Raw genomic sequence first — 19,844 nt, 5'->3', positions numbered from 1 at the left:
CTAATATATGTGAAATCCTGGCTTTGATCCCCAGTATTGTAAAAAAGGAGGGGGGAGGGGAGCGGTTGAAACGATTTTTTGTTTCTTTTTTTGGGGGGGGGGTGGCACAGGGATTGAACTCAGGGGCACTTGACCACTGAGCCACATTCCCAGCCCTATTTTGTATTTTTATTTAGAGACAGAGAGTTGCTTAGCGCCTCGCTTTTGCTGGCTTGGAACTCATGATTCTCCTGCTCAGCCTCCCAGGCTGCTGGGATTATAGGTGTGTGCCACCATACCCAGCAAGATGTTCTTAAAACAATCTTTTTTGGGAGGGTTCTAGAGATTGAACACAGGGGTACTTTATCACTGATCTACACCCATAGCCCTTTTTATTTATTTTTTAAATTCTGTGATAGGGTCTTATTAAGTTGCCCAGGCTATCCTTGTGATTTTTCTGTCTTGGCCTCCCAAGTTTCTGGGATTACAGTTGTGTGCCACCATGCCTGGCATTCTTAAACACTCTTTAATGTTTCCTTATCTCCTGGTTATAGATACTTATTATAATCATTAGTATATCGTATTGCATTCAAATTATTTGAGTACCTTTTAGCATTATCAACAGAGCTGTCTTTTGTTACTTTTGCTTTTCTCTGCCCAAATATAATGCCAGATATATTAAAAGTTGTCAGTTAATTTTATCGCTTAAGAAATAATGTCAAGGCCATGCATGTGGGCATGCTTATGATTCCAGTGACTTAGAAGGCAGAAGTAGGAGGATTGCCTAGTTCAAGGTCAACCTGGGCAGTTTAGCCAGACCCTGTCTCAAAATAAAGTAAGAAAAGGTCTGGGGATGTTGCCCAATTTTTTTTTGTTGTTGTTGTTTGTTTGTTTGTTTTGTATTTTTTTGGGTACCTGGGATTGAACTTAGGGGCACTTGATCACTGAGCCACATCCCCAGCCTTATTTTGTATTTTATTTAGAGACAGGGTCTCACTGAGTTGCTTAGATCCTGGCTTTTACAATCCTCCTGCCTCAGCTTCCCATGCTGTTGGGATTATAGATGTGCACCATCATGCTCAGCTTGTTGCTCAGTTTTAGTGTGGTCCCTGAGTTCAAACCCCTTTAATGCAATCAATCAATAAATAAATAAAAAGAAGGAAGAAATAATGTTGAGCGCTTTAAAGTAATTTAAGTTATCATTGAGATAGAATAAGTTGTATATTTTAAAAGTGTTTGTTTTGTTTTGACATATGTTTGTCTCACTAAACCATCACCATAAGCAAGATGCCAAAATTGCCCATCAACTTCAAAAGTTTTCTGGCTCCTCATTTATAATTCACTTTTCCTTCCATTCCTGTTTCCAAGCAGCCACTGATTTGTTTCCTGTCTGTCATGATATTAATTGGAAACTGTTCTGTTGGTCTCGGTTTTATGAAAAAGAACTATGAAAATTATTTTCTTGAATGTTAGAATTCATCTAGGCTTAGAGTTTTCCTTTTATGAAGAATTTTTATAAATTTTAATAGATATGGTTTCTCAAATCTTTTTCTTCTTTTTTTTATTAAATTTTTTTTTTCTTAGTTGTGTTTGGACACAATACCTTTATTTTACTTATTTATTTTTATGTGGTGTTAAGGATCAAACCCAGTGCCTCGCACGTGCTAGGTGAATGCCCTATTGCTGAGCCACAACCCCAGACCCCTTTTCCTCTTAAATGTCAATTTTGGTGACTTTTTTTCATCACCACTAATAATTAGAGAAATGCAGATCAAAACCACTCTAATCACTCACTCTAGTCAGAATGGCAGCTATTATGCATACAAACAACAATAAGTGTTGGTGAGGATGTGCGGAAAAAGGTACACTCATACACTGATGGTGGGACTGCAAATTGGTACAGCCAATATGGAAAGCATTATGGAGTTTTCTTGGAAAATTGGGAATGGAACCACCATTTGACCCAACTATCCCCCTCCTCGGTCTATTCCCAAAGGACTTAAAAACAACATACTACAGGGACACAGCCACATCAGTGTTTATAGCAGCACAATTCACAATAGCTAAACTGTGGGACCAACCTAAATGTCCTTCAACAGATGATAGATTAAAATGTGGTATATATATATATATATATATATATATATACACACACACACACATACATACACACACACACAATGGAATATTACTCAGCAATAAAAGAGAATAAAATCATGGCATTTGCAGGTAAATGGATGGAGTTAGAGAAGATAATGCTAAGTGAAGTTAGCCAATCCCCAAAAACCAAATGCTGAATGTTTTTTCTGATATAAGGAGGCTGATTCATAGTGGGATGGGGAGGGGGAGCATGGGAGACAACTCTAGATGGGGCAGAGAGGTTGGAGGGAAAGGGAGGTGGTGGGGGATTAGAAATGATGGTGGAATGTGATGGACATTATTACCCAAAGTACAGGTATGAAGACACGAATTGGTGTGAGTATACTATGTATACAACCAGAGATATGAAAAATTGTGCTCTATATATGTGATAAGAATTGTAATGCATTCTGCTGTCATATAAATTTTAAAAAATTTACATTAAAAAAATTAAAAAAAATTTTTTTCTTAGTTGTGGTTGGACACAATACCTTTATTTTATTTATTTATTTTTATGTGGTGCTAAGGATCAAACCCAGTGCCTCGCATGTGCTTTCTGAGTGCTCTACTGCTGAGCCACAACCCCAGCCCCCTTTTTCTTCTTAAATGTCAATTTTGGTGATTTTTTTTTTTTTTTTTTTTTGAGTGGTATTGGGAATTGAACCCAGAAATGTTCTACCACTGAGCTATATCCCCAGGCCTTTTTATTTTTTATTGTGAGACGGGGTCTCACTAAATTGCTGAGGCTAACCTAACACTTGCAGTCCTCTCATCTCAACCTCCCAAGTAGCTGGGATAATGGCAGGCACTACCATACCCTGTAAGTTGTGTTTTTAAATAAATTTGTCCTTTCATCTGAAGTGTAGAATTTATTGGTATAATGCTTTGCAGTTTATTCTTATTCTCTCTCTTTTCTTGGTGCTGGAAATACTACCTACAACCTTGTGCATGCTAGGCAAACACTTTACCACTCAGCCTTATTTTTTTGGTACCAGGAATTGAACCCAGATGCACTCAACCACTGAGCCACATTCCCAGCCCTTTTTTGTATTTATTTAAGGACAGGATTTCATTGAGTTGATTAGGGCCTTGCCAAGTTGCTGAGGCTGGCTCTGAACTCCTTTGGTACTAGGGACTGAATCCAGGGGCGCTTTACCACTGGAGTACATCCCCAGTCCTTTTTGTTTTTATTAGGGTCTCTCTAAGTTGCTGAGGGTCTTCCTGAGTTACTGAGCTTGGCTTTAAACTTGAGATCCTCACATTTCAGCCTTCATAGTCACTGGAATTACAGATGTGGCCACCATGCCAAGTAGGAATAGTCTTTTTGTTAATTTAAATAGCATCTAGAGAAACCATGCTGAGGAGGCTGGGGTTGTGGCTCAGCAATAGAGCACTTGCCTCCCACGTGCAGGGCCTGGATTCCATCCTCAGCACCACATAAAAATAAACAAAATAGAGGTATTGTGTCCAACTACAACTAAAAAAAAAATTAAAAGAAAGAAAGAAAGAGAGAGAGAGAGAAAGAAAGAAAGAAAGGAAAGAAAGAAAGAAAGAAGAAAGAAAGAAACCAACCATTCTGGGGTTGTAGCTCAATGGTAGAGCGCTTGCCTAGCATATGTGAGGCACTGGGTTCGATCCTCAGCACCACATTAAAATAAATGAATAAAATAAAGGTATTATGTCCATCTACAACTAAAAATATTTTTAAAAAGAGAAACCATTAAATAGAAGCAGAAACTATTAGATATCAATTTTCAGTTATAATGAACTGAGACTATATTCTCAGTTTGTAGTTATTAGGAGCTAAACTAGTTTGATATATTGTATGAAAAATTTCTTCATGACTTCCCTTCTGAACAAACACAAAGTTGCAATTGGTTACATGGCTTGAATTGTGAATTTGTTATTCGAAGTGCTTAATTAGCTTGCTGAGTTTGAGATTCTTAAAAAGAGGCCCTTGGGTCTGATGGGAATTTGTATTTCACTTTTATTTGTTGCTGGAATAAAGATAACTGCAATTTATTTAGCCTTTACTATGTACTAAGAACTTTGAGATGGATGTTATTTATTATTTTATAGATAATCTGATCCTTAGAGACATTAGTACATATAGTCTACTAACTGGTTATTCTAGATTTTTGTATCCCAGTTTCTCTGATTTTAAAACTTGAACTCTTTTTTTAAATTTTTTTTTAAATTGTAGATGGACACAATACCTTTATTTTGTTTTTTTAGGTTGTTTTTTTCTTTAATATTTATTTTTCAGTTTTTGGCAGACACAACAACTTTATTTTATTTTTATGTGGTGCTGAGGATCGAACCCAGCGCCCCGCGCATGCCAGGCGAATGCGTTACCGCTTGAGCCACATCCCAGCCCCCCTTTTTTTTTTTTTTAATGTGATGCTGAGGATTGAACCCAGTGTCTCATGCATGCTAGGCAAGTGCTCTACCACTGAGCCGCAACCCAGCCCAAAAACTTGAACTCTTTACCACCATAATATGTTATCATAGTATATTTAACTTGCTTTGGGTAGTAATTTTTTAGGAGAAAAGCATTTAAAACATTTTCCCTCTTTTTGCTGAGGTATACTGAAAGCTATTCTGAAGATGATTCAATTGTGGAAGATTACCCAGATCCACAGGTAAGCCAGACATTTAACAGGTTCACTGTGATTCTTTTTCCTTAAAATTATGAGACTTTTTAAGGGAAAAAAAATGATTAAAAAAGTGGAAAAAGAGATTTTGGACATCTTTATCAATAAATAATAAAATACGTGTTACATATTCTGTTGATGATGGATTAACCCATCCTACCAGTGTTTGTGTTTATAGTTAGTTATAAAGAGAAAAAGAAGGGAGTAGCCAGAAATAAGGGCAAACAAATAGAAAGAGAATTAATCATAAAATTGGAGCAAAGAATATATTTTCTGTCTAGGATTTACCAGTGAATGGGCTTGACTAAGGAGATATGAAGGTAATACATCAAATTAGTCATAATTTGCCTTCTGTTTTTTCCCTTGATAAATCAGTTTTTGGATATATTAACCAAGAAATGATGACACACAATTATATTTGATCCTTCTTTGAATTGATGGAATAGTAGTGACTCCCAGTGACCACCTGTTCATTTCCATACTTGGTTCTGTTATATTTTGAAAAGTAACCATGCTTATTTTATTTAATCATCAATTATGAACTGGCCCTCCATTAACTTGGAGTGGTGGTGGGTGTGCATATTTTTGAATATTAAATGCTTGTTTGTGAATCATCTTATTGTGAACACCCATTTGTTCTGACTATAAATGTCAGAAGTTGGTGAAAGCAAAATGTAGAAACCTTATTAGTATGGTTAATGGAACTTTTCATGAATACCTGAGTAAATAATGGTAAAATCATGTTTCTGCCAGTCAGCAAATCACATGAACAGTTCGCTGCTCTCTTTATATCGGAAAGGAAATCCTGATTCTGTCTCAAATACTCTGGAGGTGGAGCAAAGAGAAACTACTGCTTCAGCACCACGACTAACTAAAACAAGTTCCATTCCTTTGAAGACTCCTGCAAGAGAATCTGAGGGAGGATGGTTTATTGATACAACCCCATATGGAAAAAGAGACAGTTTTTTCTTGGACCTATCAGATAATAAAAGTAACCATAAGAAGCCAGTATCTGATATCCAGGTATTTTCACAGTGAACTTTTTAGCCCTATGTAGTTGGAATATGTTTCAGTCTTTTCATTGAATTATTAAGGAGACACTTGTGTTTTATGGGTCTTAGGAACTTTGTAATGCACGGAGTATACTTTGCACTCCTGCTGTCATTGCCCTCTTAGCCTGAGCATCTTTCTAGCCTTAATTATTGAAATAAATTCTTTGGTTATATATTGCACAGGCAACTGAAATCCATCCATTCTTGTTCCCCTTGGTTTATTCTTCACGCAGAGATACCTTCTTTGAGTTAAGTCAGGTCATTGCCACTCTTCTTTTACAACCCTTCAGTTGCTTCTTTCAAACCCAAAAATAAAGCTCTGTATTATTGGGGTGTCCTGCTGTCTCTTAATCTCATCTTCTACCATTGTCTTCCCTCACTTCCCTGCTTTACTTTGGCAACAGTGGCCTCTTGTTGTTTCTAGAGCACACTAAGTCATCTTCTGTTTGGGCATTAGCATTTGCACTTTCTATCAAAAACTTTCAGGTTTCTATGGTTCACTTCATCACTTCTTCACATCTCTTTTCTCATGTAATCTTTTTTTTTTTTTTTTAAAGAGAGAATTTTAATATTTATTTTTTAGTTTTTCGGCGGACACAACATTTGTTTGTATGTGGTGCTGAGGATCGAACCCGGGCCGCACGCATGCCAGGCGAGCGCATTACCGCTTGAGCCACATCCCCAGCCCCTCTCATGTAATCTTTGTAGAGAGGTCTTTTTTCACACAGGAGATAGCTCATTGTTAGGTACTGTTTCCTTATTTTATTTACTTACTTACTTACTAACTACCTAAAGTCAAAGTCATTTTAGCTTGTGTGATTTTTATTTTTTTAAACTCACCCTTTTGTTTTCCTTCACTAGAATGTAAGTTCCTGGAGAGCAAGGACTTTGTTTTATTTAGTACTGTGTCCCTGGCTAAATTATGTCTATCATATGATAGCCATTCAGTTTATTGAATTAATAGTGCCAAATGAACTTCCCAACATACATTTACTAGTGAGAGTTTAAAAATAAGTGCTTTGGTTATATGTTGCACAGGTGATAAATTTAGGAAGAAGGGATGATTACTGCTGAAAGAGCAATGTGGTTTATGTTCAGTTCAGTTCAGGATAACACCTTAAATCCTAATAAATAGATGTATGTGAAAATATGTAGACTAGGCAAGTGCCTTTATTTTGTTTTTGGTTTTTTTGTTTGTTCATTTTTATTTCTGTCTTAATCCATAGGCACTCTACCACTGAACTACATGTCTAGCCCTTTTTATTTTTTATTTTGAGGCAGGGTCATGCTAAGTTGCCCAGGCTGGTCTTGAACTTGAGATCCTGCTGCCTTAACCTTTTCAGTGGCTGGGATTAGAAGCATGTGCCACTGCATCTGGTAGGCAGATATCTTTTTAAAAAAAGTTTTGAAATGAAACTTAAAAAATGCATAATTATCACAAAATGAACACATTGGGTACCTTTCTTCCTTTCTTTTTTATTTATTTTTTATGTGGTTCTGAGGATTGAATCCAGTGTCTCACTTATGTGATGCAGGTGCTCTACCACTGAGCTACAACCCCAGCTCCCTTTCTTCCTTTCTTAATGATTATTTTAATGCATAGTAGAATGAGAGAGGGTTTAAAGTAACTATCCCATGATATAGTGACTGGGTGTATAAGTAGTACTAGTAGCCACATGTGGCTATTGAGCCCTTGAGGCATGACTAGTGCAAATGAGGAAGTGAATTTTTAATTTAAATGTAAATTTAAAGTTAAAATTATAGTTAATTTGGTTTTTGGGAAGTCTCTAAATATTTTTGAAACAATGTAGGTATTTCAATCTATTTTAGGGGTAAATTTTATAAAGTACAAATCAAGTGTTTCCTTTGAAAATTTAGTGTCAAAAAAGTTGAGATGTGCCATAAAAGTACACATTATATTTTGTTGCTTACTATAAAACAGAATGTAAAACATCTCATTAATAATTTTTTATGTTAAGTCTGTGTTGAAATGAGATTGTTTGGTATATACTGAGTTAAATAAAATAGATTATTGTCTGGGGGTATAGCTCAGTGATAGAGCCAGTGCTTTATGTACAAGGCCTTGGGTTCCATCCTTAGCACCAAAAAAAAAAAAAAAAAAAAAAAGAAAAAAAAGATTATTAAGTGAATTTGACATAGTTCTATTTTCCTTTATATAATTTTGAGACAGGGTCTCACTAAGTTGCCGGGGATGGCTTCAAACTTGCAATCAGTTGTCTTGCCTCAGCCTTGTGAGTCACTGGGATTACAGGCATGCACTGCCCCACCTAGCTCCATTTTCAATGTGGCTACTAAATTATACAAAATTATGTATGTGGCTTGCTTTATATTTCTCTTGGACTGTGTTGCATTAATTGGTTTCCAAACACACAGCCACTGATTTGGGGAAAACATTTCACTTTGACTTATTAATGTGCCTTTTCCAAATGTCTTCACTTTATTCATTCATGGATGAATCAGTGCTACATCATGAAGGCAGGAATGGAATTTTTGGGGAAGGTAAGAATGGCAAACATGGCTTACAAGTATAAGGAGACTCAGTGAGAATAAAAGATGATTTTAGTGTCAAAACAAGGAGCTCACAATTCAGGAACAAGTCATAGACAAATTAATCACTCAAATACAAAACTGATTATGGTAGCCTGTAATATAGTTACAAACACCATATTCTGGGAGTGTAAGGAAGAGATTAAATGTAATTAAAAGAATATGGAAAGAAGGTTTTCCAATGTTAGGATTTAAACCTATCTGTAAGGTTATGGGAAAGAAGGCCATCACCAGCAGATAGCATCCTTAAGCAGTGAGATTGGGAATCATTAACAGAAAAATACTACATCATGAAGGCAGGAATGGACTTTTTTGTGGTCCTGGGAATCAAACACAGAGCCCTGCTCATGCTAGGCAAGTGTTGTACCACCAAGCTACCACTAGCCTTAAATCCCTTCTCAATATGCATTGTGATTGAAAGTATGGCATATTTAAATTTATTTTCTCTCTAGGATTCAAAAGAGTCTTCTTTTCTGGAGAGTGATAATAAAAGGAAGGGTAGGCTAAAAGGCAAAGGAAACAAAAGAAAGAAGGAAGATCTTCAGGAAGCGGATGGAGAAATAGAAGCTGTCCTGCAAAAGAAAGGTGAAATGCGTATCCTGTGGGTAGCAGAAGTTATGTTTGCTTTGAGAGAGTCATCACTCTTCTCCCCAAGCTGTTTTGCTTAGGAGACCTTCTGTGTGCAGAAACACTTATGGGAAAATATTTGTCTAATTGACCTTTAATTATTAGTTTATATACAATCATTAATCTTTTCATCTCCTCTCTTTTTGTTTACCAGCCAAAGCCAGGGCACTAGAACTGCAGATATCCAGTGTGAAGTTTGAAGATGTTGGAGGCAATGATACTACATTAAAAGTTAGGTCAAATTCAGAATTTTACCTCAAGTGGGTATATTACTAATCACTTGTACAAACAAAGCCTGCCTCTTTGTTTCTGATATGAACTGGGAATAGAAAAGGAGATTGGGAAGGTAAGAATGGCAGACATGGCTTACACCTTTTAGGGTATTGAGAGAGAAAAGAAGCATACTATCCTTTATCTTCTCACCTTTTAAAATTAGATTGTACATAAGAGTCATGTTTTATAAATAATATTCTTTAATAGTACTAATAATTAGGTTTACTGTTTTAGTGTCTTCTCTTTTCCAGTTACTATGCTAATTTCTTTTTGTTATATCTTAGAGGTAGGTATTTTTAAAGCTTAGGAAATAGTGGCCCAAGAGGCCATTGCTAAAGTCATGCAGTATGTATCAGAGCCAGGATTCAAATGTAAAGACCTAAAACTTGTTCTCTTATCTACTGTATTTTGCTGGTCTTAAGACTATGACATTTCATTGCACTTTGATTCTTTCTGTCTTGGGCAAAAGAAGACATCTTTTGTTCTTTTTCCCTGCTAGGAGGTCTGCAAGATGCTCATTCACATGCGTCATCCAGAAGTGTACCAGCACTTGGGTGTTGTGCCCCCACGTGGAGTTCTTCTTCATGGACCACCAGGCTGTGGGAAGACATTGCTTGCACATGCAATTGCTGGGGTGAGGTTTCTGACACTCGTTTGCTTTTGCTGTTTTTGTTATTATTTGTTTTTTCCTCTTTGATAAACTTCAGCCAGGCCTGGTATCTCTTTGAAAGAGAATATGATCAATGAAAAATGATACCCCCCACTTTTTTTTTGGTGGTACTGCGTATTGAACCCAAATAATAACACAAATAAAGGTATTGTGTCCATCTACAACTAAAACTAAAATGTAAGACAGGTGAATACATTTATTGTATATGTGATAAAAGTTGGGTCGGAAGCAAATAAACCCCTTTTTTAAATATGTAATTTAGGCTTTAGTTATTTCTCCTTCACTTTAACTTGATAGTTCTTAAGAACAGTAAAATAGCCAGGTACGGTGATACATGCCTGTAATCCCAGTGGCTCAGGAGGCTGAGGCAGGAGGATCCAGAGTTCAAAGCCAGCCCCAGCAATGATGAGGCACTAAGCACCTCAGTGAGACCCTGTTTCTAAATAGAATGTACAAAAATAGGGCCCAGTCTGGATCTGTGGCTTAGCCATAGTGTACTTGCCTGACATGTGTGAGGCACTGGGTTTGATTCTCAGCACCACATATAAATAAATAAAGGTCTATCAACAACTAAAAAAATCAATATTAAAAAAAAATAGGGCTGAGGATGTGGTTCAGTGTTTGCGTGCCTCTGAGTTCAATCTCCAATAACAAAAACAAAACAAAACAAAACAAACCAGCTAAGCATAGTATTGATTTTTTTTAATAGAGGTACATTTAATTCAAAATTTCCATTGAGTCATGTTCTTATATGATTTGTAGTATTAAAATATTCTTTCTGATGGTCATGAAAGACACTTGCTTTGCAAAATAAAAGTTAGCAATCTTATTTTAGTCCTGTCAGACATTTCAGAAACTATATTGGGTAGTAAAATGCAAAATATCCAGGTAACTTCAGTTAATAGAATAGCATACTATTCTATTACATAAATTTGTTAATCATTAACAAATTTATACTTTGTGAAACAAAATCATTTTTAAAGGGGAACTTGATTGTTTGCCTCATTTTTGTTGAATATTTCTTTTGTATAATTCCTGCATGGCAGACTTTGTTATATAGTGATAAGTATCACAAATCTAGTTTTAATATGAGAGAGACATTAAAGTTATTCAGATGAATAAATGTTGTACATAGTTACAATTCTATAAAGTGGTAGAAAGAAGTGCAGAATGTTGTGTAGACCATTGGGATACCTAAGTTATAACTGGAGTCAAAGAATATATTGTTGAAGAAGTGAAATTTTCATAGCCAGAAGAAAGAGTACAAGTTAGCCAGATTTGTTGTCAATCATACTGATGGAACAACAATAGTTTTTCTTCTGTTTCTTAAAAAGTCTGCCTCTTCTGACTAGTAGTAAGTGGTTCTCTGGGTTAGCAAGTAGAGGAATGCTAGCTGAATATATGGAAAGCAACTGTGTTACAGCTCTTGCTATTTCCTGTCCAGTAGGTAAATGATAGATACAATTGTTTTGATTCAGCCCTAAGGTGGAGGGCTTGAGATTCAAGAGAGAAAAGAGTTTTATACTGACATCTGTAAAGTGAAAACAAGTAGAAAATATCTGCTTAATGTGCTTGCATAAATCCATAGATTTTTCAATAGTGTTTTTATAAGGCTCACACACAAAGATGAAGTTCCTCAGGAAAATGGCCTTTTTGAAAATGTGATTTTGATGAAGTAGAGAACATGAGGAAAAAGTTGGGAGGTTACAATGTGAATATTTGGTTATTCTGTTTTTTTGGTATCAGGGATTGAACTCAGGGGCACTTGACCACTGAACCACATCTCCAGCCCTTTGCCTTTGGTTATTCTTTTATGTGTTTGTGCACAGGAACTTGACCTGCCAATTTTGAAAGTAGCTGCTCCAGAGATTGTGTCGGGAGTTTCTGGGGAGTCCGAGCAGAAGCTCAGAGATTTATTTGAGCAAGCTGTGGTGAGTCAGCTAATGACTAACATCATTGTCAGATCTTATAAACTTATATTTAAAGATCCTGCTTTTCTGATGCTGGTACTTGTTACTCATTCACTGACTCTTATTTTATAAGCTTAGAAATTTGTTATGCGTGTTGGCTAAATATTTGAAATGGATTTAATGATATAGACTATTGGATAAAAAATCTATTTCATCTGAAATTAAATAAAGATAATTGATGGGAAGTTTTGGGCTTTCATACCCAGTAGTCATATATTGAAAATATATTATCCTTATGATATTTTCATTAACATACTTTTCCCAACTTTGGTTATACCAAACAATTACTAAGAAATATGAAAATTGTTATATTTAGAATTACTATATTATAAAAGCAGCCATAAACATGGCAGGATAAACTCCTCTCTATTTGTATATGAAAGCTCTGAAAAGAAAATTCTTTTACCAGAGAGAGAAATTTCAGATTTGATTTTTCCGAAGTGTAATTTGTGTTGTTAAAATTTGGATGATGATATTTACATCCTATTAAAGCTTTATTTTCAGATGGGATAGTAGTTATATGTCTGTTCTTTCAGTGAGGAAGATGACTTCAAGTCCTGTGCTATTAGCTATTATATGTGATATTGAACTAGAGATTTAACCACTCTACCATCTATTTATTTACTAGTAAAATAGGGTAATAATAATACCTTAATTTCATGGAGTTGTTGAGAGTATTAAATGAGAGAATTCTTCTTTGCCACTCCCTCTTTTTTTTGGTACTAAAGATTGAGCCCAGGAGTGTTTTACCACATCCCCAGCCCTTTTTATTTTGAGACAGGGTCTTTCTAAATTGCTCATAACTTTGCTAAATTGCTGAGGCTGGCTTTGAACTTGTGATCCTCCTGCTCCAGCCTCCTGAGTCACAGGGATTATAGATATAAGCCACCACTGTCCACTTGAAAATTCTTTTAAAACCTTTAATGTAATGCTTTGTGCACATACACAAGAGCCCTGTAAATATTAGACATCTATTATGTACACTGGAGCAAACATAAGTCACTGTAGCTAAAACTAAAAAGTGATGAAAGGTTTAATTTTATGTCTTTATTTATATTCAAAGTATATGATGGCTGAACATGACCAATACAACTACTAGATGCTGATGTGAAATTAGAAGAAAAATTGTATTTCAATAGTCATTGAGAAAAGTATTTTAAAATGGCAAGAATGCAGAGGCTGTTTGCTTGGTTTGTTAACTGACAATGAAAAAGGTATGGGCAGCACAAGGAAGATGCAAAGAAAGGATAGAAAGGCAGTCTGCACAGCTAATTCTTTCAGATGTCACCTGCTTTCCAAAACCTGCCTGATTCAGTTTTTGATTTGGCATGTAGAGCCAAAGGACAGTAGTAAATTGCATGTAGATTGTTGTGTTAAAAGTTTCTTTGTAAACCAGTATTGAACCAGTATGATGTCTGACAGTATGTGTTCAGAGAATGTATGGTGTAACACTATACATACCACCTTTCCCTGGTCTCCTCTTTCGTAGTGAAAGTGAGTACAATAAAGTATGTGGTTTATAGAACAGATTCAAATCACATCAGGTGGTTCTTTGCAGAAAACTATATGCTGCTTTAAAGGCTAATTCTGATGACCTTCTCATATTCTTCCTTTTCTCCCAATTTTCTAGGTCACTGGCAAATACGTATGTGTTTATTTTCTGAGAAGTTTGCTCTCTGTAACTTTACTCTTTTGTAACTGAGTAACGTTTCCAGTTGTCTTAGATGATGTTTTGCAGACATTGTCATGACAAGGATTGGGGAAGAGAGCCAGCTAGGAATGACTCTATCATGTGGTTTTGAGATGTTTTAGCCAGACTGACAGTCTGATTGAGCATAGTCAATGTTACCCTTCAGGATTAAATAATTGAGAATGATTTAGATTGAACATCTAGATATTTTTATTTAAATTTTTCATTTTAACTAATGTTTATGTCTCCTTTTTTGTGTTAAGATATACATAATAAAATTTATCATTTTAGCCGTTCTTAAGTGTACAATTCAGTAGCATGAAGTACATTTACATTTTTGTGTAAATCGTCACTAGTATCTACCTCCAGAACTTTTTCTTCTTTCCAAACTGAAACGCTGTATCTGATAAACAATAATTCCCTATTCCCCTGTTACCTGCAATTCTACAAACATTCTAACTTAGGCCTTAATGAATTTGACATTCGGTAACTAGCTTATTTCCTAACTTATTCAGTCCGAACCCTATCTGGGTGTTTTGTATGTTTGTTTGATTTTAGATTTTGGTGGTACTGGGGATTCAACCTGGGGGCACTTTACCACTGAGCTGCATCCCCAGCCTTTTTTTTTTTTTTTTTAACTCCTTAATTTAGAGACAGGGTCTCACTAAGTTACCTAAGTTGGCCTTGAATTTGATTCTTCTACTACTTTAGCCTCCCAAATAGCTGGGATTTCAGGCATGTGCCACCTGGCTCTGCTGCTTCTCAACTTCCTCTTATAGCAGATTTGAAAGAAAAGCTTGGACATTTTTATGTTGGTAGAAACATAAAACACTTAATAAAGTTGGGTTTTCTAATTTAAACCTTTTAGACTTACTGTTTATGTTTCATAGCATAGCACACATGTCTGATTTATAAAAGAATTTCAGTAAATTTAGCACAAAACATGAATTGATGAAGACTATAAATGTGCTTCCAGATCTGTAGTCATTTATTGTCCTCTTTTAAATATTGTGGTTATCTTCAGATAGATAAGTCAGAAATAACACTGTGAACTGCCTTCTTGAGGGGTGATTATTCATTTGGTGAATGGTCCTTGAACTCTAAGATTTTAAAAATTATATATAGATTCATGCCTATAATCCTGCCTATTTGGGGGCTAAAGTAGAAGGATCACAAGTTTTAGGCTAGCCTAGTCTAGTGAAACCCTGTCTCTAAATTAAAAAACAAACAAAAAAGAACTGGAATGTAACTCAGTGGTAGAGCACCCCTGAGTTTAATCCCTAGTACTACAAAACAAATAAGCCTTGGGAATATAGCTTAGTGGTAGAATGCCTCTGAATTCAATCCCCAGTACTTCAAAAAAGAAAGAAAAGATGTATGTATTTAACTATGCATCAATATGGGAAATGTATTCATAGTCATCTTTTTGTGATATTTTTATTTCTAGTCAAATGCACCCTGTATTGTTTTCATCGATGAAATTGATGCTATTACTCCCAAAAGAGAAGTTGCTTCAAAAGATATGGAACGAAGAATTGTAGCCCAGCTCCTAACCTGCATGGATGGTCAGTTTGAAATAATGAATTCATTTTAAGATAATAAATTTCTTAAAATAGTTTAAGTCATACACAAAGATAAAATATTTAAACCATAAATCTCATAGTGTAAATTAATAAATCTTTATCACAAAAGATTATAGCGTTAATTTAACTTAAAGTATATATTATCGTTATTTTTAATGTGTTTACATATATATGCTAGCATATTTTGCTTTTTATAATTCTGAGATTGCACCATAGACATTCTTCAACTTACCATTTGTTCCTTAACAGTTCATCTTAAGAAATGTTCCCATTTTAATCTTTTTTTAACTGATGCCATGATATTCTTAAGATAGATTTACTATATTGTACTTAAACATTCCCACATTAATGAATGTTTGTTTTCAATTTTTTGCAGTAAGTTAGGGAGAATATCATTAAAAGAGTCTTTTTGGTGCACATGTAGATTTCCATGATAAATACTAGAAGTAGAATTGGTAATTGAAAATTATATATTTTTAGTTTTTCATGCACATTACATTCCATAAGACTTTGCAATTTTTATTTCCACTAGCATTACATAAGAATCAACTAGAGCTTTTGAAAGTAGAGTCTGCCTACTTTGAAACAGCACATGTTTTGTGTACACAAGAAAATTTGAAGTAGTACGTTTTGTGTTCCTTGCCATTCTAGGTTGCAAGTTGCTTATTATTCTATTTTATATATATCTAAAATTTTTCTGCTGTGTTTTTGAGGTTTGTGTTCTGAGAAAAGTCCTTCATTACTTTTCTGCTAGCTAAAGAATATACTGCATAAACTCATGATTTAATTAGTATCTTACTACCTTCTTATTTCTTGTGAGGGAGAATAACCTGACTCCTTGCTGTTCAATCCTGGTTCAATTAAGAGAAATAAACTTAGGAATGATAAACTTTAAGGCCTACATTCTGTTCATCCCCGGAAATCCATGTTACTGTCCTCCCCAGACTCCCTGTGGTTAGATTGATGACCTTGCCTAAATGTACCATGCAATTTCCAACTCTGTGTTGTCACTCAAGCTTTTTCTTCTCCATAGAATTTAATTAGCATCTATCTCTGCTTTTAAATTTAACATCATATTCACCTTTGGTGTTTCCTGAAATATTACCTCTTTCACAAACCCTCCCTTATTCCTCAGTTGGAATTCACAATATCTTTTTTGTTTTACTGTGGTGTTTCATTTATACTACCAATAATTATATTTCATAAAACTTGGCTTACAGCCTGTATTCTTAATTATACACTTAATATTTCTGAATACATTATGAATTGCTAAGATACTTTTTAGATATAAGACATTTTTTATCTCTAAACTTTTTTTTAATTTAAAAAAGTTTTTTAATTATTATACATGACAGTAGAATGCATTTTGACATATTGTACACAAATAGAGCACAACTTCTCATTCCTCTGGCTGTACATGATGCAGAGTCATTCCAGTAATGTAATCATACATGTATATAGGGTAATAATGTCTGTCTCTATGAGACATTACACATTTAAGTGTGTAATACTTCATCTCTAACCATTAAATGATTTGTGTAATGTGATAGATGTCTTTGTCACCACTATTTTGTGTCTGGTTCTTATTAGATTTGAATAACGTGGCTGCTACAGCTCAAGTCCTGGTTATTGGAGCTACTAATCGACCAGATTCGTTAGACCCTGCTTTGAGACGTGCAGGAAGGTTCGACCGAGAAATATGCTTAGGTATCCCTGATGAAGCATCCAGAGAAAGGTATATTCTTATAGAATGATGTTTGTATGCCACTATGTCATCTACATATTAAATTCTTTGAAAGTAAGGGGTGAGAAATACTATGTAGCCTTATCTCTCTCTCTCTCTCTCTGTCAGTGAAATTGATTTGTTAAGAAAAAAATCTCGGGTTGAGGTTATAGCTAAGTTGGTAAAGTGCTTGCCTTACATGCACAAGGCCCTGGGTTCAATCCCCAGCACCACAAAAGAAAAGAAAAAAGAAAAAAAAAACCCACATCAAATTATGGTTAAGAATACAACGTACTGATTAATCAGTAGGATATTGTTTCAGGTTGTTTTTCAGTAGTAATGATGAATTTACATATTCATATTCATTTGTCTAGTCTTGTTAACGATGGCTTGTGTCTTTTGCTGACCAGCTTAGGGACAGTGTCTTGAGCTATGGAATAGAGCAGTGCCATCTAGTTCACATTGAGTATAGTGCTTTAACCCTTAATAGTAACCTGACTTAGACCATGGTCCCATGACAAAAAAATGAAATGGCAGCCAGAGAGTTGAATGTTGTCTGTGTTTGCTGCAGGGTCAGCCTTTCCCACTAGTTGGGGTGGAATGTCCACAGAGCAAATAGATAAATGTCCATCAATAAACAAAAATATCTCAAGAAGTACATTTGGAGTCTAGTGAAGAAATGTTCTGAAGTGTCACATTTATAATCGCTTTGCCTTAAGTTAATGACACTAAAAATTGGTGTACGTGTTACTAGGCTCTTTTAGGAAAAAGTGGTAAATAGTGAAAGAAAATGGTCATAGGAACAGTGAAGAAGGGGAAGGATGGAAGAAGTGATCAGAAAGCACTGTGGGTAGGAGAAAGGCTTGGAGGGGGCCCTGCCATCCTCCACTTCTTCCCAGTACTTGTTCGCCAAGGATTTTTTTGGCACTTTCTTCTTAAGCTGTTATATCTACATATGCTAATTGCATTCGGCCACCCTCTTGTACACACATACACTGTTTAAACAGTTAATCAGCCACTTGGCTTTGTTTACTAACATGTTTATTATATCTGAGGCAAAATAATATTTAATATTTAAGTTGCTCATATTTATTCAGTAAACATGTATAAAGGTATAGTAAGTCTATATACTACCTTGGCAAGTATTGTGCGTATATAAAGAGTTTTAAGTCCTTGCTTTCAAGGTGCTTACAACACAGTGAGAGAAATAAGGAGCTTGTAAGAAGCCTTTTGTTTATCGGTGGATGTCTGTTTGATATTTGCTCTATCAACATTCAATTCCAGTTCCTAGGAAAAACAATTCCTTGTAGACAATGGGATGTATAAAGAGGAATTTCTTTTTAGAGTAGTAAAAACTTGAGTATATTGAAATGTTGATTGGAAGGAGCAGATGGGAGGCTTGGGGATTCAGTGCTTGTACATTCTATTGGCCTTACAAAAGGGAAGAAGGAAGGATATGAAATACGTAGGTTTATCAATATTGTACTGGAAAACTGAGGGTGTTTCCTCTGAGTTAAAAGAGTGATATTGTCTGATGAAGGAAAGATACATAGTGGATGAGTTAGAAGTTTGCAGAGTATAAAGATCTGAGTAGCCAGGCATGGTGGCGCATGCCTATAATCCTAGCATCTCGGTAGTCTGAGGCAGGAGGATTGTAAATTCAAAGCCAATCTCGGTAATTTAGAGAGGCCCCAAGCAACTTAGTGAGACCCTGTCTCAAAATAAAAATAAAAATAATTGCGTGTAGCTCAATGATTAAGCGCCCCTGAATTCAATCCCTGGTACCAAAAAAAAAGATCTGAAATTATTTTTGGAAAATTGAGATTAGTTGACTAGAATAATGATAAGATTGCCTGGCCTTGTTCAGGATTGAAGTATAGAATGGTACCAGTAGGCAGATTTATGATTTTTCTTTACCTGTGATGCTGAACAATCTAGGTCCAGGCAAGGAGAAATAGAGATTTAGGGTTTAGATTAAAAAAAAGAAGAAGAAGAAGAAGAAAAGAAAAGATTGTGGACTCCAAACTGTAAAAATAGTATTTGATGAGGCTGTAAACCAAAGAACCTTGTGAGGTCCAAGAACAGGTGAGTGGGAGTAATGGAGCACATAAGCTAGAGGGTAGGGACTACTCTGGACAGACTAAGGTATTTTAAATAGTGATTGTAGGGGTTAGCCAGATCCAGGTGATGATAAGGTTGAGGTGTAACTGAGAGTAAATGAAGTGGGAAATAGTGGTCTGGGCATAACTGAGTGGAGTGTCGGTGAGTAGGTGCCAGGACTTTGAGTCAGTGCTGGAAGTTATCCCAGCTCTGCCTCATGGTATCTTTGGTCTAGCTATTAAACATTTCTAAGCTTTAGTTTATTTATTTGTATTACAGTAATAATAATTTATCTGTAAGATGGTAATAATACCTTAGCTTAAAGGTTTCTTATGAGTATAGAATTAATGTAACCTCGCACATCTTTTTTTTTTTGGCAGATCCTGGGAATTGAACTCAGGCCCTCACATATAGTAAGCAAGCACTTTACCACTGAACTTCACCTTCAGGCCTAGAAAAAATGTTTAAGGGCGCTGTTAATATTTTTCTGAACTTTCTTTAGTGTGGGGAACGGGTACGAAAGAGGCACTTTACCACTATGCTGCATCCCCAGCCCCCCTCCCCCCACTTTTTCCCCCCCTTAATTTTATTTTAAAACAGGTTCTCACTGTGTTGCTTAGGGTTTTGCTGAGCCTGGCCTCAAACTTGTGATCTTCCTGCCTCAGCCTTCAGAGTTGCTTGGATTATAGGCCTGTGCCACCACATCTGGCTTTTTCTTCTGAACTTTAAAAGCATTTTTATTATGGAAAATTTTCAGTGCACATAAAAGGAGATTCATATAATTGTTCTAGTTTCTTTTTTTTTTGGTACCCAGGA

The 19,844-nt window shown here is 35.6% G+C and overlaps 1 protein-coding gene across 10 annotated transcripts in view; it reads left to right on the top strand.

The window, feature by feature from the left end:
- The window catches only part of Nvl (nuclear VCP like), a 132,390-nt gene that overhangs the window by 15,585 nt on the left and 96,961 nt on the right, over positions 1-19,844 (top strand). For 9 of the 10 annotated variants that reach the window (XM_058571759.1, XM_058571753.1, XM_058571752.1 and 6 more), the window contains exons 5-12: positions 4,703-4,760; positions 5,526-5,795; positions 8,845-8,977; positions 9,174-9,250; positions 9,792-9,926; positions 11,792-11,893; positions 15,070-15,187; positions 16,796-16,940. In XM_058571759.1, coding sequence (XP_058427742.1) covers positions 4,703-4,760; positions 5,526-5,795; positions 8,845-8,977; positions 9,174-9,250; positions 9,792-9,926; positions 11,792-11,893; positions 15,070-15,187; positions 16,796-16,940 — 1,038 coding nt within the window. The remainder of the gene's footprint in view (positions 1-4,702; positions 4,761-5,525; positions 5,796-8,844; positions 8,978-9,173; positions 9,251-9,791; positions 9,927-11,791; positions 11,894-15,069; positions 15,188-16,795; positions 16,941-19,844) is intronic. The other variant, XM_058571768.1, reaches the window with a different exon arrangement.

The sequence above is a fragment of the Marmota monax genome, unplaced genomic scaffold, assembly GCF_021218885.2.
Source record: "Marmota monax isolate L192 unplaced genomic scaffold, Marmota_monax_Labrador192_F-V1.1 WCK01_AAM20220418_F8-fsc00153, whole genome shotgun sequence".
Lineage (NCBI taxonomy): Eukaryota > Metazoa > Chordata > Mammalia > Rodentia > Sciuridae > Marmota > Marmota monax.
This window is presented reverse-complemented; position numbering and strand designations above follow the sequence as displayed.